Raw genomic sequence first — 22,983 nt, 5'->3', positions numbered from 1 at the left:
GTTCTCAGGAGTCTAACTTCTTGAGTCTTCTGTATATACTGGATATTAACCCTCTAACAAATGTAGGGTTGGTAAAGATCTTTTCCAAATCTGTTGGTTGACATTTTATCCTATTGACAGTGTCCTTTGCCTTACAGTAACTTTGCAATTTTATGAGGCCCCATTTGTCAATTCTTGATGTTAAAGCATAAGCCATTGGTATTCTGTTCAGGAAATTTTCCCCTATGCCCATGTGCTCGAGGCTCTTTCCCACTTTCTTTTCTATTAGTTCCAGTGTATCTGGTTTTATGTGGAGGTCCTTGATCCACTTGGACTTGAGCTTTGAACAGGGAGATAAGAATGGATCAGTTTGCATTCTTCTCCATGCTAAATGCCATTTGAACCAGCGCCATTTTTTGAAAATGTTGTCTTTTTTCCACTGGATAGTTTAACTCCTTTGTCAAAGATCAAGTGACTATAGGTGTGTAGGTTCATTTCTGGGTCTTCAATTCTATTCCATTGATCTAATTTTTTTTTAATTTTTTAATTGGTTGTTTCACTTGTTTAAATTTCAAATGTTATCCCACTTCCCAGTACCCCTTCCCCCAACCCCTATACCATCCCCCCTCACAACTGCTTGTGTAAGGATGCTCCCCATATGTGTGTTCTTTTGTGAACCCATCCACTCCTGCCTCAACACTAGCATTCCCCTATCCTGGAGAATAGATCCTTCAAAGGACCAAAGGCCTCCCCTTCCATTGATGTCAGATAAGGCAACCCTCTGCTATATATGCAGGTGGAGCCATGGGTCTCTTCATGTGCTCCCTATGGTTAGTGGTTTGGTCCTTGGGAGCTCTGGGGGGTCTGATTGGTTGATATTGTTGTTCTTCCTATAGGGTCACAACCCCATTCAGCTCCTTCAGCCCTTCCCTTAACTCCCCCATTGAAGTCCCCATGCTCAGTCCGATGGTTGGCTACAAGCATCCACATCTGTATTGGTCGTGCTCTGGCAAAGATTCTCAGGAGACAGCTATATAAGTCTCCTGTCAACAAGCACTTCTTGGCATCTGCAATAGTGTCTGGGTTGGTGACTGTATATGGGATGGATCCCTAGGTGGGGCAGTCTCTGGATGGCCTTTCCTTCAGTTTCTGCTCCACTATTTATCCCTGTATTTCCTTTAGACAGGAGCAATTCTGATTCATTATTTTTGAGATGGGTAGGTGGCCCCATCCCTCAACTAGGGGCTGTGCCTAACCTCTGAATATGATCTCTGCAGATTCTCTCAACTTTGTTGGGTATTTCAGCTAATGTTATCTGAGTTCGGTCCTGGGAGCCTCTTGCTTTCCTGGCATCTGGGACTTTGTAGTGGTTACCCCCAGTTCCACACCCTGCCCACACTGCTACATACCTCTATTCAATTTCCTGACCCTCTGTATAGCTCCCCTGTCTCCTCCCCCTAGTATTGTCCCCTTTTTCCCTTCCCCTCCTCTCTCCCTCCCAAGTCCTTCTCTCCCTCTATCTTCCATGATCATTTTGTTCCCCCTTCTAAGTAGGACAGAAGCATTCATACTTTGGTCTTTCCTTCTACTTGAGATTCACATAGTCTGTGAGTTGTATCTTGGGTATTCCAACCTTTTTTCCTAATATCCACTTGTTAGTAAGTACATAGTATGTGTGCTCTTTTGTGACTGGGTTACCTCACTCAGGATATTTTCTAGTTCCATCATTTAGCCTGTGAATTTCATTAAGTCATTTTTTTTAATAACTGAGTGATACTCCATTGTGAAAATGTACCACATTTTCTGTATCTATTCCTCTGTTGAAGGAGATCTGGGTTGTTTCCAGCTGGGTCTTCAGGATGTACTATGTCCAATTTTCTGAGGAACTGCCAAATTGGTTTCCAGAGTGGTTGTGCCAGTTTGCAATTCCACCAACAAATGAGGAGTTTTCCTCTTTCTCCACATCCTCAGCAGTATCTGCTGTCACCTAAGTTTTTGATCTTAGCCATTCTGACTGGTGTCATTTCCCTGATGACTAAGGATGTTGAACATTTCTTTCGGTGCTTCTCAGACATTCAGTACTCTCCAGTTGAAAATTCTTTGTTTAGCTCTGTTCCCCATTATTAAATAGGGTTATTTGGTTCTCTGGAGTCTAACTTCTTGAGTTCTTTGTATATATTAGATATTAGACCTCTATCAGATGTAGGGTTGGTAAAGATCTCTTCCCAGTGTGTGGGCTGCTGTTTTATCCAGATGACAGTGTCCTTTGCCTTACAGAATTTTTTCAATTTTATGAGATCCCATTTGTCTATACTTGATCTTGGAGCCTGGGACATTGGTGTTCTGTTTAGGAAATTTTCTCCTATAGCAATGTGTTTGAGGCTTTTTCTCATTTTCTCATCTATTAGATTCAGTGTATCTGGTTTTATGTGGAGGTCCTGGATCCACTTGGATTTGAAATTTGTACAAGGAGATAAGAATGGATCAATTTCCATTCTTCTACATGCCAGCAGCCACTTAAGCCAGCACCATTTGTTGAATATGCTGTCTTTTTTCCACTGAATGATTTTTGGCTTCTTTGTTAAGTTTACCATAGGTGTGTGGGTTTAATTCTGGGTATTCAATTATATTGCATTGATCTACTTGTTCATATCTGTACCAATACCATGTGGTTTTTATCACTATTGCTACGTAGTAGAGCTTGAGGTCGGGGAAGGTGATTAACCCAGAAGTTCTCTTATTTTTGAGAATAGTTTTAGTTATCCTGGGTTTTTGGTTATTCCAAATGAATTTGAGAACTGCTCTTTCTATGTTTGTGAAGAATTGAGTTGGAATTTTGATGGAGATTGCATTGAATCTGTAGAAGTTCTTGTCATACAGACCTATTACTTGCTTTGTTAGAGTCACACCAAGATATTTTATATTACTTTGACTATTGTTAAGGGTGTCATTTCCCTAATTCCTCAGCCCATTTATCTTTTGAGTAGAGGAAGGCTATTGATTTGTTTGAGTTAATTTTATATCCAGCCACTTTGCTGAAGTTGTTTATCAGCTGAAGGAGTTCTCTGGTAAAATTTTTAGCATTACTTAAGTATACTATCATATTGTTCACAAATAATACCTTAACTTCTTTTTTTCCAATTTGTATCCCTTTGGCCTCCTTTTTTGTCTAATTGGTCTGGTTAAAACATCAAGTACTATTTTGAATAGAAAGGGATAGAGTGGGCAGCCTTATCTCTGATTTTAGTGGGACTGCTTCAAGTTTCTCTCCATTTAGTTTGATGTTGTCTATTGGTTTGCTGTATATTGCTTTCATTATGTTTAGTTATGGGCCTTGAATTTCTTATCTTTCCAAGACTTATAACATTAAGTAGTGTTGTATTTTGTCGAATGGTTTTTCAGCATCCAATGAAATAATCATGTGGGGTTTTTTCCTTTGAGTTTGTTTATATAGTGGATTATGTTGATGGATTTCAGTATATTGAACCATCCCTAATCCCTGGGATGAAACGTACGTGATCATGGTGAATGATCATTTTGATTTGTTCTTGGATTCAGTTTGTGAGAATTTTTTGAATATTTTTACAACAATATTCATAAGGGAAATTGGTCTGAAGTTCTCTTTGTTGAGTCTTCATGTGGTTTAGGTATCAGAGTAATTGTGGATTCACACAATGAATTCTGTAGTGTTCCTTCAGTTTCTGTTTTGTGTAATTGTTTGAAGAGTATTGGTATTATGTCTTCATTGAAAGCCTAATAGAACTGTGCATTAAACCCATCTGGTCCTGGGCTTTTTTTTTTTTTGAGGGGGGGGGAGAATTTTTAATGACTGCTTCTATTTCTTTAGGGGTTATGGGACTGTTGAGATGGTTTATCTCATCCTGATTTAACTTTGATACCTGGTATCTGTCTATAAAAATATTCATTTCATCCAGATTTTCCAGTTTAGGTGTGTATAGGCTTTTGTAGTAGGATCTGATTTTTTTAATTTCTTCAGTTTCTGTTGTTATGCCTCTCTTTTCATTTCTGATTTTGCTAATTTGAATACTGTCTCTGTGCCCTCTGGTTAGTCTAACTAAGGGTTTATCTATCTTGATGATTTTTTTTTCAATAAACTAGTTCCTGGTTTGTTTATTCTTTGTATGGAAAGGCTTGTTTCTACTTGGTTGTTTTTAGTCCTGAATTTGATTATTTCTTGCCATCTACTACTGTTGGTTGTATTTGCTTCTTTTTATTCTAGAGCCTGGATATGCTCTCTAATTTCTTTACAGAGGCAATCAGAGCTATGAGCTTTTCTCTTTGTTCTGCTTTCATTGTGTCCCATACATTTTGGTATGTTGTGTCATTTTCATTAAATTATAAAAAGTATTTAATTTCTTTATTTCTTCCCTTTTATCATGGAGTAGAGTTGTTCAGCTTCCAGTTATATGTGGGTTTTCTGTTGTATCTGTTGTTACTGAATACCAGTCCTAGCCCATTGTAATCTCATAGAGTCCATGAGATTATTTCAATCTTCTTGTATCAGTTGAGGCTTTTTCTGTGACCAATTATACAGTTAATTTTGCAGAAGGTAGCATGAGGTGCTGAGAAGATGTAGTCTTTTGTTTTAGGGTAAAATGTTCTACAGATATTGTTGGGCCCTACTTGGTCTTGGTTTGGACCTTGAAGACAAACCCAAGCCTGGTTCTATTTTCAAGAACAGTCATTCGCCTCCTCTTGTAAAGGACACTGTCAATAGGACAAAAATGGACTTTTGTGTTTCCTCTTTAAGGGCTTTTACCTGTTTACCTGTGTTCTCCTATATTTCTTTGAGTTATTTATGTCCTTCTTAAAGCCCTCTATCATCATCATGAGATGTGATTTAAAATCAGTCTTGCTTTTCTGGTGTTGTGGGGGTAACCAGGGTTCCCTGTGGTGGGAGAACTGGGTTTTGATAATGACAAGTAGCCTTGTTTTCTGTTGATTATGTTCTTGCCCTTGCCCCTCGCCATCTGGATATCTCTGGTGTTAGCTGGTCTTGCTGTCTCTCTGACTGTGGCTTATCCCTCTTGCAAGCCTGTATGTAAATACTCCTGGGAGACCAGTTCTCTCCACAATGAATTTGGGTATGAAGAGCTGTGGCACAGGATCAGCTCCAGGGTGCAGACAGAAACCTGAAGGATCCTGTCCCTGGCTGTTCCTTGGGTCCTGATGACACTGGGCTGGTCCCTCTTGGGCCAGGAATTTGAACAGTGATGGTGTTACCTGTTTTCACATGAGTGCCAGCACTCCTGGGAGACCAGCTCTCTCCTAGTGGTATTTGGGTATGGAGCTCTATGGCACAGGACCAGCTCCAGGTACAGATGGCGACTAGAAGCCCCCAACCCCACTCTTATCTGGTACAATAACATTACTGGTACCTCTATTAATCCATTTTTCTAGGTTTCTACACCCCTGAAATGATTATTCCCCAGGTTTATCTCTACAAACCCAAAGAACTCCTTTATAGCTGGGAGGGAACCAAAAGGGAAGTTTTCATACCTCTGCTCATGGAACTGGGTCTCATGTTTCACTGGGTGCTATGGGAACTGATAGAACAGCATTGTCCAATCACAGCACCTGGCTGGTTGATTTCCAGGCTAAGCTTGACCAGGCTATGGCTTCTACCACAGATAGTCTTGAATCCCTCCAGTGACAGATCACATCCCTCAAAAGACTTGCCTCACGAAACAGGAGAGCTCTGGATTTACTGACAGTTGAACAGATAGGGACATGTATCATTCTGGTGGAGGAAAGCTGTTTCTATGTTAAAAAAAATATGGACTGGTGGAACAAAGCATATGGATGTTTAAAGATCTCCAGCAAATTGCAGACAGTTCTAAGTTTCCATGTGGGAGCATGGAACTGAACCTGGGTCCTCTGGAAGAAGTCAGTGATTTTAACCTCTGAGACATCTTACCAGACTCTTTTGGGGTAGAGGTGGGAAACAGGATCTATCTACATAGCTATGACCACCCTGAAACTCTGTGGACTAGTCTGGCCTTAACTCAAAAAGAGGTCTACCTGCCTGATTCCCAAGTACTGGGATTGCATGTGTACACCACTCCACCCAGCTCAGATGTTTTTAAAATGACCTATCTTTGAATCACAGAATGAAAGACTAATGTAATAAACAGGAACTCTCACTGTACTGAACAATACTTCTAGGAATTTTATAATGTATTAATTACAAATCATGTCCGGTGTTCTTGATATTTTTTGTTAACTTGTTAATTGCATCTCTTTAAAACTCTCATTTTAACTGTGTGCATGTACCTGTGCCGTGCCATACATGTGCCAGTAAGAGGACAATGACAGGTGTCTATTGTCTAGTTACTCTATGTAACTACTAGATAGCAAACTGAGATAGTAAAGTTGGGCGGCAAGTACGCTAAACTGGTAAGTAAACTCATTGGCCCTTATTTCAGTTTCAACAATAATTATGTTATGTACTGGTGTGAGTGTGTGCATATAATTCAAGTGTAGTACTCAGAGAAAAACCTGTATGAGTAATACAGCTATCCAAGAGAATGAAGCTTAGCAGCAACCATCTTTATTCCCTGTTACAATTCTCTGGCTTTCATTTGTGTTTCTGAGAAAATGGTAAGAACAAGTTTTAGGCCTCAGAATAAACTAATAAAATACAAAAGATAATAAATGACAGCATAAATGTCATTTTGAATTGAAAGTAGATTATTCAAATTGACCTGTGTTCATGTATTTTTAGATGACAATACGCCTACAATATGTTAATGATGGAATAGTTCTACTATTCTTAAACACTAGTGAGAGAGCTCAGTGGGGAAAATGAGTGTGGTACCCAAGACTATTCCTCATTTATTAGTTTCCTTGGGGATTTTTTTTGTCAGTATGAATTCTTTTGTGCTCTTGAAGAGTACTGAGACATGCAAAGACTTTGCCACATTGATTACATTCAAAGAGTTTCTCTCCAGTATGATTTCTTTCATGCTTGTGAAGACTACTGAGATATGCAAAGGCTTTACCACACTGATTACATTCATAGGGTTTTTCTCCAGTGTGACACCTTTCATGCCTTTGAAGATGGCAGCAATATGCAAAGGCTTTACCACACTGATTACATTCATAAGGTTTCTCACCAGTATGAGTTCTTTCATGCATGTGAAAACTACTGCTATATGCAAAGGTTTTCCCACACTGATTACATTTATAGGGTTTCTCTCCAGTATGGATTCTTTCATGCATTTGAAGGTGACTGTTACATGAAAAATGTTTACCACATTCATAACATTTATAGGGTTTCTCTCCACTATGAACTCTTCTGTGTATTTGAAGATTGCTGTTACTTGCAAAGTCTTTCCCACACTGATAACATTTATAAGGTTTCTCTCCAGTATGATTTCTTTCATGAATATGAAGACTATTGCGATATGCAAAGGCTTTACCACACTGACTACATTCATAGGGTTTTTCTCCAGTATGAATTCTTTCATGCCTTTGAAGATTACTGTTAGATGAAAAGGCTTTACCACATCGATTACATTCATAGGGTTTCTCTCCAGTATGAATTCTTTCATGCTTGTGAAAATGACTTTTATATGCAAAGGTTTTCCCACATTGATTACATTCATAGGGACTCTTTCCAGTATGAATTGTTTCATGAACTTGAAGATAACTGGAATACGAAAAAGCTTTACCCCATTGGTTATATTCATAATTTTTTTCTGTAGTATTAGTTCTACCTACTTGATGATGATTGTAAAATGCAAAGGATTTATCCCCTTGATTACATTCAGAGTATTTCATTTCCAAATGAGTTCTTCGGTGTGGCTGTAAAGAGGATTTACCATATTGATTCCACACATAGAGGTCCTCTTCATTATAGGCCGTCTTCTGTATTTGAAGATACCTGGGATGGGTTAAGCTTTTACTACTTGGCTCACATTTATCACTTCCTTTTCCCATATGAGTTTGGTCATGTCTCTGAAGAAAACAAGAAGAACTGAGAGCTTTACCACACTGACTGCATTCATAACATTTTCCTATAGTGTGAGTCACACTACATGTGCAAAGTGAACCAGGACAGACAGGAGGCTTTCCACTTTCCTTGTCCGCAGAGGGCTTTTCTCCAGTGTCAGTATTTTGATGTATTCCCACTGAAGTTGGAAAACCAAGGACTTGTAAACTTGTATCACATTCACCTCCTCTTCTCATAAAGGGGGTGACTACGTATCTTCTAATTGTTATAGGAAAGAGATTGGTACACTGCTTCTTTCCATATGCAGAGGGACAGTTGATACACCTATTCAAGGAAGAATAAGAAATAAAAGATGTTCATGTTCAAACACTTTAACCTTTTGTTCCTCAGAGACATGTGTTTAGGGATTCAAATTTCTCTATCACAACACTGTTGGAATTTGGCTTATTGCTTGTATTAATTGGGTTCCCAAAATTACACAGGAATTTGCACATCTGCATGTAGGACACTGAGGGTCCCTGCCCCCAGTTGGCTTTGGTTGGTAAATAAAGTTGCCTGTGGCCAATGGCTGGGCAGAGAAAGAGGCAGTACTTTAGGATTCCCAGCCACGCCCCCCACCCCAAAAAAACAAAACAAAAACAATACACAAGAGAGTGAAAAAGGTGCCATGCTGGGGAAGGAAAAGGTCCAGGCCTGAGAAGTGTAGGACAGAGAGACAGAGAGACTGCCAACATGTAAGCATTGGTAATTTGGGCCCCGGAGGGCTGTTGGCCTGCGTCTGGGGTAGCAAAGATGGAATATAGATTTTAGTAAGTAATAACTCAAGAGTATTAGAGGGGAAGTATTAGCAACATGGAAGTTTGGGAATAGCCCAGCTGTTGAGCTATTTAAAGCATATTAAAATAAAAGACTGTGTGTGTGTGTGTGTGTGTGTGTATGTGTGTGTGTGTGTGTGTGTGTGTGTGTGTGTATGTGTGTGTATGTGTGTGTATGTGTGTGTCTTTCACTCAAGAATCCAGACCATTGGTAGCAAGGAATGCGCACACCACCGCCAGGGAGACTAGAATGGATTAATCAACTAATGCTGCACAATACCTTGATTCTCACAAACTTGCCCTTCTCACTATACTATGGTACATCACTACAAGTATATGAGTAATATTAGCTTCACTATGGGCAATTTGCTTATAACAGGTCTTAGACATATCTAAGCATAATGTTTTTATACACTGTGTGAAATTTACCCTTGTGTTATTCAAATGATGATTTCTCTGCCCTATATCTTGTTTCAATCTAGACAATCCAGACACAGCATTGTAATGCTTATATCTAGAATCTCCTGTCTCAAGTTTGGGTAAACAGTTCTTAGAATTTATTCTCTGCCTTGTCTATAAATGCTGATCACTCAGTGGCTGGGCAGAATAGAGAATAGGGTGGCATATCCACCAACGGAAGAAGGAAAAAGGTAGAGAAGGAGATTCAGATCATGGAGGAAGAAGGAGGATTTGGAACCATGAAGGAGTATAAAGAGCCAGATAATATACAAGTATCATGGAATAGGTCTGGGAGGTAGCTAGATTAGCACAGAAAGTAAAAGTAGATCATTTAATTGGTCAGCTATTGATGTACATTTTTAAATACTGGTTTATTTGTGTGATTACTGGGAACTAACAAAAAGTAAATAAATATATCTGTCAGATTAATTCATTGCTAACATTTATATTAAGAATAACTCATCTACAGACAAATATACATTAATCCCAAATCAATGTGTATGCTTTTTCTGTGTAAAACTGAGTGAAAGGACACTTCAATAACATGGTTCTCACATGGCTATGATTAAATTTGTGACATCTATTAACGCCTTGTTTTCTTTTCTTGTTTCTTAAAGGAATACCTTGCAAATGCTGATTGACTACCTGACCGTGAAGTATGTGGTGATGTGAGAATTTAATACTCCTCATAAAGCTGTGCTTGTTTACATGTTTTCATTAAAATTTCTTCAGAAGCACATATGTATCAGCTTGCACATGAAAATTACCTTCCATGTCTTCCAGAACTTTGACAATATTCTTCATTATCGTGGTTGTTCCATTTGTAGCCTAAAATACAGTACCAGAAAATGTATATTACTGGAAATTATGTAAAATTTAAATTATTATATTCCGTGAGCCTTAGAACAATGGCTGACTTATACACACTCTCTCTTTCACAATTAAAATCACAGAAAAGAAAAAAAATCTCTAAGAAAGTCTCCCTTTAAGTTAAAAAGTAAAGGAAAATGCACATAATTACCTATACAAGTAAGGTTCCAGTAGGTTTCCAGCATCACATCCTTGTAGAGACTCTTCTGAGAAGGATCCAGCAAAGCCCACTCTTCCCGAGAGAAGTTCACATGCACATCCTCATAGGTCACTGCATCCTAAAGTACAACATATCCATGTATGTATATATACGGTATATATGTAAGTATGTAAAGTATATATACATATGTAATAGAACTGGTGAGACTGAAGGTATTGTGAATGTACACTTCACTGAAAATATATTTACATAATCCTGTGTGCTTGACATATTAATTTCATGTCACAGAATTTCAAATGCAATCACCAACTCATTTCAGAAGGAAACAGAAAAGGAGAATCACACCTCTCATTTTTGTGCAAACTGAGTAAGATATGGCATACTAACATATAAAAAGAAACATGCAAACAGAACAGCATGATTAAGGATATATCAGCAAAACTATATCAAAATTACTTGTCAGGAGCCATCATAGGACAAGCCAATAACTAGCAGGTGATCTTCCTGAAATGACCACCTTAAATTAACCTTGACAGTGAAACTCTGAAAGGCAAGACCCAGGAGAAAATCATTTTAAAAGATTCCTGCTATTAATATGTTTCCCCTGTTATTATGAAGCATATATATTATAATTACTAGGCATTAGTCCACCCCTTTTGAGCACATCTGCAGATCTATGAAGATGTACTGTCTTGCCATGAAGCTATATGGACAAATAGATGATTTCTTAATTCTTAATGATGACCCTATAAGAATTCCTAAAATTATATCAGTATTTATTAAGCTCTTTTATAGTGCAACTGCTATTAGATCCTTTTCTGATAGTCAAAACTGCAATGACAACTCTGCCAGTCTCCCATATATCACCAGTTAATTGCTTCTAGATAGTAACCAGACTTTCTCAGAGCACATTCCAAGAGGTTGTAAAACAACTAACCAAAGGTCTAAAAAGGGAACTAATGATTTATTATAGGTGCTAGGACAGAAGATAAAATATTGACTGGGTTTATCTATATAAAACTTCACTAATAACTTAGTTATGGATTTTAACTTTCAATGAGCCTGTGGAGCTATGACAGGTGATGAATGTTTGGCCAGATAATTACACCTAATGAATGTTCATGTAAACATTCACTGTTGTAAACTTCTTAATTGATTTATGATTTGAAGTTTATGTGTGAACTTGTGATGAACTTTTTACCATGTGATCATATATTCTGAAAAAGTGCTGAGGACAAAAGAGAAGAGTCTGGGGAACTGAGCTGAGGAGAATTGTTTTAGAACTCTTTTTAGACAGAGCTGAACTCAAAAATTTAGAAGTATAAGCATAGCTTTGAGAGAAAAGGCATTGTGAGTAAGAACATTATTGTGACATCTAAGCAGGAGGAGAGAGAGATTAGAAGGAGAATGCAGAGTAGAATAACTTAGAAACTATAGGTAACATTAAAAAAAATTAAGAGAGCAATGTGTAGGATGCAGAGGGAGAGAGGAAAAAAGAAGCTGTAGAGAGAGCAGAAGGAGCAGGCAGGCTTCTCCTTGCCATAGGGCAGAACAGGTCTTTTCTTAATAACAAGGTTTTATTGGTTTCATTAAAAGAAACAAAGCTTTCGTTTTACACACTTGGCTTTAATTCATTTAGCATTAAAAAGGTAGAAGCTTTTCTTTCTCTATGCAATAAATACTAGAGCTCATTTTTTATCCAGAATGAGGGAGTTCTTTCTGCACTGGTGCTTGGTCTTTTGCTCCAAATGCATATGTAACTATGGATGTGTGTTTGTGAGTATGTAACTGTGAGAATATATGCAAACTGGGACCACCTGGTTTGAATGGAAATCTACAAATGCACATGCATGAATCTGTATGTGAATTTATGTATTTATGCATATTTGTTTATATAAAAGTTTTTCCTTCTGCAAGCATTATTCTCTTCTCCTGGTTCAGTAGAAGTTTATTGCTCCAAACTTCCTCCTAACCTGACAAGCAAGAGGCATCTGGACAAAAAGGAAAAGACTCTAGCAATTAATCCTTTTCTTAATCTCCTGCTGTTTTAGGATGAGGTGCTAGGTACCAGAGACTGCAGTTTCTTGCCTCAGAGGAACACAGAAGACAGATCAGCTACAATAGCAAAGTAACTTAGACTTAGATAAGTAAACTTTTTATTACCATACAGCAACCCTAAAATAAATATCTAGTAAAACAAAACCTTACCCTCTGCCGACACTCTTCCCCCTCCACTGCCTCAAGAAGAACCAACAAGAAAGAAGATCCCACCAGGGCTGGCCCTGGCAACTACTAACTTCAAAAACCAATGAAAACGTTTAGAATGTTCACCTTTTTCCAGCCCTCAGGAAGCAAAGACAAATGAATCTCTAAGATTTCCAGGCCACCCAGGTCTACAAAATGATTTTAAGAACAGCCAAAGGGACATAATGAAACCTTGTCCCAAAGAAACATACACAACACACACAAAAAAAAGATAGAAAGCACACAGGGGCTCACTCAAAAATTCCTGCAAAGAGTTAAACATTCACTCCAGAAATATACTTGTCTATCAGAAAACTGGAGTGACCCTATATAAACTTTAAGGGTAAATAATATTCCTATGAAAAAATTCACTTTTAATAAATTACTGACTGACAGATCGAAGAGTTCTCAGAAAGGTTAGTAAAATAAATAATTATCCTGGGGGGAGATCAACAATACCACAAAAAAAACAAATAAATAAAAATAAAGGCTATATACAGATGACTCTTCAACAAAGGTCACTGTTTGCCTTTGCAGAGGACCTGGAACAAGTGAGCCTCAGCCCTCACTTTGAGGCTCTCAATCATTCCTGACTCTAGACCAAGACAATCTAATGCTTTCTTCTGAGTTCAGTGAACACCAGTGAACTATGTTTATATCCATAAACATAGGCAAAAGACTCATGCACATACTTTAGAAATTAAAAATATACAGAAGGGTAGGGAGAATGTTATACACCTGCAAGCCAATCATTCTGGAGATCAGTATTAATATCATGCATGCATACCATCCTGGTGTAAAGTATTATACCTTCTGCCAAAAATCTTAAGTCAAGATGTGGGTAAAGCTCAGCACAATAACAATTGCTAAACATGTAGAAAACCTAATTCCATAAAAATATCAGGCTAGAAAATGGCTTCTCAAGGAAAAGCAACTGCTGATATTTACCATACATTAGTTAGGAATAAAGTCTAGATTGTAAGGCTTTATAAAAACAGCCTGCTCAGTTTCAACCACACAAAGAAGACAAGTGTAAAGACATCATCATACCTGGGAAAGTTTTCATTCAAACCATCACATTTTCACACAAGTCCTGATACATTCTGTCTTAGGGTTCTATCACTGTGAAGAGACACCATGACAAAGGTAACTCTAATAAAAAGAAAGCATCTAATTGGAGCTAGTTTCCACTTTCAGAAGTTCAATCCATTATTATCATGGCAGGAAGCATGGCATTCTACAGGCAGACATGATGCTAAAAGAGCCAAGAATTCTACATTTTAATACAAAAACAACCAATCTACATGCCTCCTAAATGCTGGGATTAAAGGCATGTACCACCACACTGGGACCTAAGCTTTTCTTTACTTGGAACTTGTTCTGTACAAGGCTGGCCATCAACTCAGAGATCTGCTTGCCTCTGAATCCTGAAATTAAAGGTGTGTATCACCACACCTAGACCTAAGCTTTTCTTTAATTCCTTTTCACAAGATCTTTATAAGTTCTGGATTGTAGTTCATTCTTGATATAGTCAAGTTGACACCTGAGAATAGCTATCACAATCCATCCCTTATCAATTTGATACACAACTATATCTCCTTATATCCAAATGAATACTGTAATGATCTGAACACCAACACCACCAACACCCAGAATAACTGTAGCCATTTTGTTACACACCTGCCAGCTATTTCATATTGCTGCTGTAACATGCCTGTCAGTCACTGACACTGAAAAGTGACTTAGTTCAAGGACAAGCTGACCACATACCCTATTTTGTTCTCAATGTTCTATATGAGGTTTGCTAATCTGAAAAAAATCCACAAAGTTTTACATAGGACCTTTAAATCAAAGGTCAATATGAACTATTATGTCTAAAATGGCTTGAGTCAGAGCTGAACACTAGGCAATCCTTCTTGCACCTACATATTAGCTCACTATGGTTTTCATGGCTGACACTGAGGAATGCTACTAATAAGCCAAAAAGTTATCATTATAATACACATCCTCTGTTATCTCAATGTTCTGAAATTCCCCTGTTCACCACCCATCCACCACCCCTGTACCTTACTCAAGACCAATCAGCTAAAAGGTTAGCTGGTAATATTTTGCCTAGTAAACCAACTGCTCCCCTCTTTGCCCTTTTAACTTTCGAACCTGTTTTTTCCAATTTAAAAAAAAAAATCTACTCTGAGAGCAGACTAGTAGTGCAATTAGGTTCCTGAGTCCTTTTTATGGTCCTGGATATCCAGTATTAACTGTGTGCATTCAATAAACTATTCTTGCTTAACTGAGATCGGTGTTTGTTTGGATTGAGTGGCAATTCCTGAAACTCAACAAATACAATATCCATGTTCTAATATCACTTAACATAAATAACTATCCCTTGTTCAACTGCAAAGATATAAACAATAAGCTTAGCTGGGTGGGATCTTGACTCAAGATCACCACTGCCTTAATTCCATTTAATAATCTTGAACACAGGATTTAGCTCCATCTCACTTCCTGATTCCCATTTACTCCTGCAACCATACATTTCTTATTCTCCCTTTCTAAGCTTGCTACTCTTGTTGAAATGTTCCTCATAAGAGTGAGCCACAGAGACTGGTTCCTTCTGGTCTGGGCCAGTACCCTGAGCAGACCTAGGAGCAAACAGCACAGCCAGTCCCAAAACACCCAGAGGAAGCTCCACTAGCAGGCGCTCTAACACTCCCAGGATCATAAGATCAGAGGTGAGGAGGATACAACATTTGCCCCAACACCAGAAGTAACTGTGACCAGCAGGACCCAGGCACCCAGGAACTCTACCCGACCAGTGGCATGGGTTCCTTCCCATCAGGGCTGGTGCCCTAAGCAGACCTTGGGCCCGAACTCTGCAGCCAGTCCCACAACACCCAGAGGAAGATCCACTCCCAGGCACTCTTAACACATGGAGGAAGGACCACAGGATCTCAGGATCTCAGGATCCCAGGATCCCAGGCACTTGGTCATACCAGGATCTCAGGGACCCAGAGACAGCTTGACTCCCAGGAACTCTGACACACCCAGCATCTCAGGATCAGAGGATCCCAGAATCACAGGATCACAGAGACAGCTGAACTCTGAGAAGTACTGACACAACCAGGATCAAAGGAAGGCCAAGCTCCAGTCATATATTGACAGCAGGTAGCACTAGAGATAATCAGATGGCAGGAGGCAAACATAAAAACATAAGCAACAGAAACCAAGGTTACTTGGCATCATCAGAACATAATACTCCCACCATAGCAAGTCCTGGATACACCATCACATCAGAAAACCAAGATTCTGATTTAAAATCACTTCTCATGATGATGATAAAGGATGTTAAGGACATGAATAACTCCCTTAAAGAAATACAAGAGAACACAGATAAACAGCAAGAAGACCTTAAAGAGGAAACAAAAAATCCCTTAAAGACTTACAGGAAAACACAATCAAACAGGCAAAGGAAATGAACAAAACCATCCAAGATCTAAAAATGGAAATAGAAACAATAAAGAAATCACAAAGGGAGACAACCCTGGAATTAGAAAACCTAGGAAAGACATCAGGAGTTATAGATGTAAGCATCACCAACAGAATACAAGAGATAGAAGAGAGAATATCAGGTGCAGAAGATACCATAGAAAACATTGACATAACAGTCAAAGAAAATGCAAAAAGCAAAAGGAAACATCCAGGAAATCCAGGACACAATGAGAAGACCAAACCTAAGGATAATAGGTATAAAAGAGAGTGAAGATTCCCAAATTAAAGGGCCAGCAAATATCTTCAACAAGATTATAGAAGAAAACTTCCCTAATCTAAATAAAGAGACACCCATGAACATACAATAAGCCTACAGAACACCAAATAGACTGGACCAGAAAAGAAATTCCTCCCATCACATAATAATCAAAACACCAAATGCACTAAACAAAGAAAGAATATTAAAAACAGTAAGGGAAAAAAGTCAAGTAACATATAAAGGCAGACCTATCAGAATTCTTACCAGAGACTATGAAAGTCAGAAGATTCTGGGCAGATCTCATACAGACCCTAAGAGAACACAAATGCCAGCCCAGGCTACTATACCTAGCAAAATTCTCAATTACCATTGATGGAGAAACCAAGATATTTCATAACAAAGCCAAATTTACACAATATCTTTCCATAAATCTAGCCTTACAAAGGATAATAAATGGAAAACACCAAGACAAGGAGAGAAACTACAACCTAGGGGGAAAAAAGCAAGAAAGTAATCTTTCAACAAACCCAAAAGAAGATAGGCACACAAACATAATTCCACCTTTAACAACAAAAATAACAGAAAGTCACAATCAGGGCTGGAGAGATGGCTCAGCGGTTAAGAGCACTGACTGCTCTTCCAGAAGTTCTGAGTTCAATTCCCAGCAACCACACAGTGGCTCACAACCATCTGTAATGGGATCAGATGCCCTCTTCTGGTGTGTCTGAAGACAGCTACATTGTATTCACAAACATAAAATAAATAAATAAACCTGAAAGAAAGAAAGAAAGAAAGAAAGAAAGAAAGAAAGAAAGAAAGAGTCTTAGGGTTTTACTGCTGTGAACAGACACTATGACCAAGGCAAGTCTTATAAAACACAACATTTTTTTTATTTATTTATTTATTTATTTATTTTTAATATTTTTTATTACATATTTTCCTCAATTACATTTCCAATGCTATCCCAAAAGTCCCCCATAGCGCCCCCCACTTCCCTACCCACCCATTCCCATTCTTTTGGCCCTGGCATTCCCCTATATTGGGGCATATAAAGTTTGCAAGTCAAATGGGCCTCTCTTTCCAGTGATGGCCGACTAGGCCATCTTTCGATACATATGCAGCTAGAGACAAGAGCTCCGGGGTACTGGTTAGTTCATCATGTTGTTCCAACTATAGGGTTGCAGATCCCTTTAGCTCCTTGGGTATTTTCTCTAGCTTCTCCATTGGGAGCCCTGTGATCCATCCAATAGCTGACTGTGAGCATCCACTCCTGTGTTTGCTAGGCCCCAGCATAGTCTCACAAGAGACAGCTATATTTGGGTCAAAACACAACATTTAATTGGGGCTAGCTTACAGGTTCAGAGGTTCAGTCCATTACTGTGGGAAGCCAACTCCAAGATGGCGCCAGTTTCCGGTTGCCGTTGTCATAAACAACACCACTGCGCAGGCGTCAATTCGAATTTGGCGCCAACCCCTCCCGAGCGGGTGCATGCAAATTGGGTGCCAGCAGACTGACCAATCCCAGGGGGCCATGGAACCTTCTCCTGTGCTGGGGTGCACATAAGCAGGGCTCCCTGGGCGCCCGGGGTCCCCGTAGAAGCATCGAGGCGTTCCTGCAATAAAGGCTGTTGAAAAGAATCCAACTGTGTTGTGTCATTCTTGCTGGTCGAGAGCAGATGCGACATATGGTGGCCCGTATGGGGACCCGAGGATCTCATGGATTCAGAACTCCAGCTGAAGAACAGCGGTACTGGTAAGTCTCCCAAATTGATCCCCGGGTTTAAGGGGGATATGTTTTTCTCGCCCATAGACCCAGTGTGGGTAGCTCTTATTATCCTTGTTGTTTCGTTTTCTGTAATTTGTGGCCTCTGCTTTTGTTTGACAGAAGCAGTTAAGACAGGTCAGAAAATTCTTACAGAACAACAAGAAAGCATGTCAGAAGAGGACAAAGAGCATATGAGCAAGAGAAAGAAAAAAGGCAAGAAAGAAAAAGGAAAAGAAAAGGGAGGAAAAATAAAAGGAATCAGTGATAAAGAAAAGGAAATAGTGAAGATATATTCCTCTTTAAAGGATTTAAGTTTATCAAGCTCCACTTCCAGTGACTCGGAGCTTAGCAAAGATGATGAAGCTGACCTAGAGGAAGAGGCAGCTCGGTATGAGCAGGAAAGATATGACCCTGGAACCAAGCCAATGAAAAGGGGAGCATCGGCTAATAAAAGAACAAAACCGAAAGTGCCAACAGCTCCACCTTACAACCCTGATTACACAGGAAAAAAGGAATCCGCTAGGGCTGTTAGACCAGGTACCTCCTTCTACCCAGAGGTGTGGAAAGAAATAGGATTAACCTTTCCGGTTTTAGTTGATGGACACCCGAGCGAGTGCATGCAAATTGGGTGCCGGCAGACTGACCAATCCCAGAGGGCCACGGAGCCTTCTCCTGTGCTGGAGTGCATATAAGCAGGGCTCCCTGGGCACCCGGGGACCCCGTAGAAGCATCAAGGCATTCCTGCAATAAAGGCTATTGAGAAGAATCCGACTGTGTCGTGTTGTTCTTGCTGGTCGAGAGCAGATGCGACACATTATCTTCAAGGTGGGAGCATGGCAGCATCCAGGCTGTCATGACACAGGCAGAGCTGAGAGTTCTATGTCTTCATCCAAAGTCAGCTAGTTGGAAGACTGACTTCCAGGAAACTAGGGTGAGGATCTTATGCCCACACCCACAGTGACACACCTATTCCAACAAGGCCACACCTCCAGATGGTGCCACTCCCTGGTCCAAGAATATACAAACCATCACAGAAAGAAAGTCACAATCACTTTTCCTTAATATCTCTTAACATCAAAGGACTCAATTCCCCAATAAAAAGACATAGACTGACAAACCGGATACATAAACAGGACCCAGCATTTTGCTGCATACAGGAAACTCACCTCAGTGACAAAGGCAGACACTACCTCAGAGTAAAAGGTTGGAAAACAATTTTCCATGCAAATGGTCCCAAGAAACAAGCTAGAGTCTCCATTCCAATACGGAGTAAAATCAACTTTCAACCAAAAGTTATCAAAAAGGATAAGGAAGGACACTTCATACACATCAAAGGAAAATCTACCAAGATGAATTCTCAATTCTGAACATCTATGTTCCAAATGCAAGGGCACCCACATTCATAAAGGAAACATTACTAAAACTCAAAGCACACATTGCACCACACACAATAATAGTGGGAGACTTCAACAGCCCACTCTCAGCAATGGACAGATCATGGAAACAGAAACTAAACAGAGACACAGTGAAACTAAAAGAACTTATGAGCCAAATGGATCTAACAGATATTTATAGAACATTTAATCCTCAAGCAAAAGAATATACCTTATTCTCAGCACCTCGAGGTACCCTCTCCAAAATTGACCATATAATAGGTCACAAAACAGGCCTCAGATATAAGAAGATTGAAATAATCCCAAGCACCCTATCAGATCACCACAGACTAAGGCTGGTCTTAAATACCAACAAAAACAATGGAAAGCACACATACACATGGAAGCTGAACAATGCTCTACTCAATGATAACTTAGTCAAGGAAGATATAAACAAAGAAATGAAAGACTTTTTAGAATTTAATGAAAATGAAGAACATCATACCAAAATTTATGGGACACAATGAGAGCAGTGGTAAGAGGAAAACTCATAGCTCTAAGTGCTTCCAAAAGGAAACTGGAGAGAGCTTACACTAGCAGCTTGACAGAACACCTGAAATCTCTAGAACAAAAAGAAGCAAATACACCTAAGAGGAGTAGACAACAGAAAATAATCAAACTCAGGGCTGTAATCAACCAAGTAAAAACAAAAAGAACTATACAAAGAATCAACAAAACTAAGACCTGGTTCTTTGAGGAAAATCAACAAGATAGATAAACCTTTAGCCTGACTAACCAGAGGGCACAGAGATAGTATCCAAATTAATAAAATCAAAAATGAAAAGAGAGACATAACAGCAAAATATATCTTAAAATAATTATTCTGCTTGTTGAATATTAACAATTGAAAATATTAAAATCATGTTCTACCAAAAAAAAAAAAAGTGAGCCACAGGATAAAGTCTAAACTAGGCTGTTTTTGAAGCGTCCTTTGTCAATGCATTTAATCTAAATCTCTTTACCTTAGCCTCAGGCAGACTCTTGAGACAAGGGCAAAAAAGAAGTCATATTCTTCACCAAAATATCACAAGAGCAAATTCTAGGTAACATAGGAAAGTTCTTTCTCTTTGAAAGCTCTTGAGCCAGGCAGGCCACCAGAATTCAATTCACCCTCAGCACTGATGTCATCCATATTTCTGCTAGGATGGCCCATTAAGCTCCACTTAAAGTACAGAGATCCAGTCCATTATCATCATGGCAGCTTTACAAACCCAAAGATCCAAAATTTGAATTCATCCAAACAAAAGTATGGATAGGCCTATCACAGCAATACCCTAGTCCCTGGTACCAACTTCTCTCTTAATTAGGGTTTTATTGCTGTGAAGAGACACCACAACCAAAGCAATTTGTATAAAAGGAAACATTTAACTGGGGCTGACTTACAGTTTCAGAGATCCAGTCCATTATCTTCATGGCAGAAAGCATGGCAGCCTGCAGGCAGACAGGCGCTAGAGGAGCTGAGAGTTCTAAACCTTGATCCAATTGCAACCAGGAGGAGACTTTCTTCCACAGGCAGCTAGGAAAAGGCTCTCTACACTGGGTGAAGCTTGAGCTGTAGCAGACCGTAAAGCCTACCCTCTTAGTCACACTCTTCCTCTAACAAGGCCACACCTCCTCCGATGAGGCTCTAACCTCCTAATAGTGCCACTTCCCACGGGCCAAGCATATTCAAACCACCACAGGCTCCTAGTCTAGCAATAATTCAAAATGCATTTATTCTCATTTCAAAGATCTCCATATTATATCACAGTCCCAACATTTGAAATGTCTAAAGTTTCATCGAATACTAAGGGCAATCTCTTGACTTTGACATCATATAAACTCAAAATGTACAAATTCTATAAATCAAAATAAACACAAAGTATAACTTCTCAACATGCAAGGGCTCAGAATACACTTTTCCTTTACAAAGAAGAAAAGATTGGACCAAGGCAACCCTGTGGAGCATAAATCAAATCATATAGGCAATGAGAATAAGAGCATTTTTGTGACATCTGAAGAGGAAGAGAGAGCAAGATTAGAAGGAGAATAGAGAGTGGAATAACTTAGAAACTATAAGTAACATAAAAAAATAAAAATAAAAACACTATGAGAGCAATGTACAGAATGCAGAGGGAAGAGAAGAAAAAAAAAAGAGCTGCAGAGAGCAGAAGGAGCAGGCAGACTTCTCCTTACCATGGGACAGAACAGGTTTTTTCTTACTAACAAGGAAGGTTTGGTCTTACTAAATAAAAAGAACAAAACTTTACTCCTCTACACTAACTCCTCTGGAGGGGTTACAGGCTTCCTTAAAATAACCTTCCCTAACATGTCTAAGAAGAAATTAAACAATTGGAGACCAGCAAACTCAGGTTTAAGTATGTATCTTTTCTCTGATTGCTCGCTATTATCCCTTGTTTCCCTCCCAACCCAGTTCTCTCAGAGAACCGGGGAAACCTGCCTGCAAAGTACTTCCTGGGAAAGAATAGAGATCAACAGAACACGAGAGGAAATTTAGAAAGAAAAAAATATATACAACTAAAATAGAGTAAATGTTGATGAATGAAGGCAGGAAAACCAGTGAGCCTGGCCTTACTAACACAGGTGACTGGACCGCCAAGGCATCTACAAGCCTGTGTCGATGACAAACACTTTGCATCTGCACAGAGTTAACTGCGGACGGATCCTACACCTGAACGTCAGGTGCCAAGTACAGAACTTGTAGAAGGCACCGGAGAAACTAGGGTTCTGCGAGTCAGCACATCTGCCTTCCCTGGACACAGGAAAAGCAGCTGAGACGCTCACTGCATGGTGACGTCAGCAACAAGGTGTTTTCACTCCAGGACCCGCGCCCCACACTCTGCGCAGGCGCAGCCCGGGATCGAAGTCAGACGTCCCGCCTCCGCTCCGGAGGTGCAGGGACCTCAGGTGAACAACGCAATCACGCCGGGCGGCGAGTCTGGCCGCCGGTTCCCGCACCCCGGGACGAACCCCACACAGTCTCCCGCGGCTCCTCCCCGCGTGGGGACGGCGGCCCCGCTCACCATGGCGTGGAGCCCGAGCTCGCCCCGCTCTCCTCACAGCTCCCGGCAGCGGGTGGCAGACCAGGATACGGAACCACAAGAGCCTCCCTCAGACCCGAGCCCGAACCTTTAGTATTGGGGAACGGAAGTGCTCTCCCCATTCTGGCTAGCGGATCCACCTGGAGATCGTGATTGGCTAGTGAGGCATGAGTGACAGCTCCCCTAGTCATGGAGGGCTGTGAAGTGTCACAGCACAGTTGTTCCCAGCCCTGGCCTCCGCTCAGGCACAGAACTGTCCCAGACCCGGAAAGAATGACATTGCCATAGAACTTGCGCCTGTTAGGGTACAGGCAGATCCACAAGCCTACTCTTGGGGACCTAACAGAGACTTCTGTCATCATAGACTGCCATCACCTGCTGACGCCACCAGGCGCGCCTGGTCTGTTTCAGGATGAATGTATCCACCCACCAGCCACCGGAGCTCTCTCCCTACTTGGCAGGCCATCTCTCTGTTCCCGGTGTGCGCTTCTTTC

At 40.0% G+C, this 22,983-nt stretch overlaps 1 protein-coding gene across 1 annotated transcript; it reads right to left on the bottom strand.

Annotated features, from left to right (window-relative positions):
• Positions 1–5,455: 5,455 nt before the first annotated feature.
• Positions 5,456–22,630, bottom strand: LOC110283798 (uncharacterized). Its single transcript, XM_085832961.1, is given in 5 exon segments — positions 5,456–6,860; positions 6,862–8,278; positions 9,996–10,056; positions 10,250–10,376; positions 20,832–22,630. Coding segments are annotated over 5 exon segments (1,677 nt in total). The 5' UTR covers positions 20,874–22,630; the 3' UTR covers positions 5,456–6,830.
• Between the last annotated feature and the right edge of the window lie 353 nt (positions 22,631–22,983).

This window comes from Mus caroli, unplaced genomic scaffold (genome assembly GCF_978045245.1).
Source record: "Mus caroli unplaced genomic scaffold, Mus_caroli_1 scaffold_18, whole genome shotgun sequence".
In the NCBI taxonomy this organism is placed as follows: domain Eukaryota; kingdom Metazoa; phylum Chordata; class Mammalia; order Rodentia; family Muridae; genus Mus; species Mus caroli.
The sequence above is the reverse complement of the archived record's forward strand: the minus strand, read 5'-3'. Positions and strand labels throughout refer to the sequence as shown.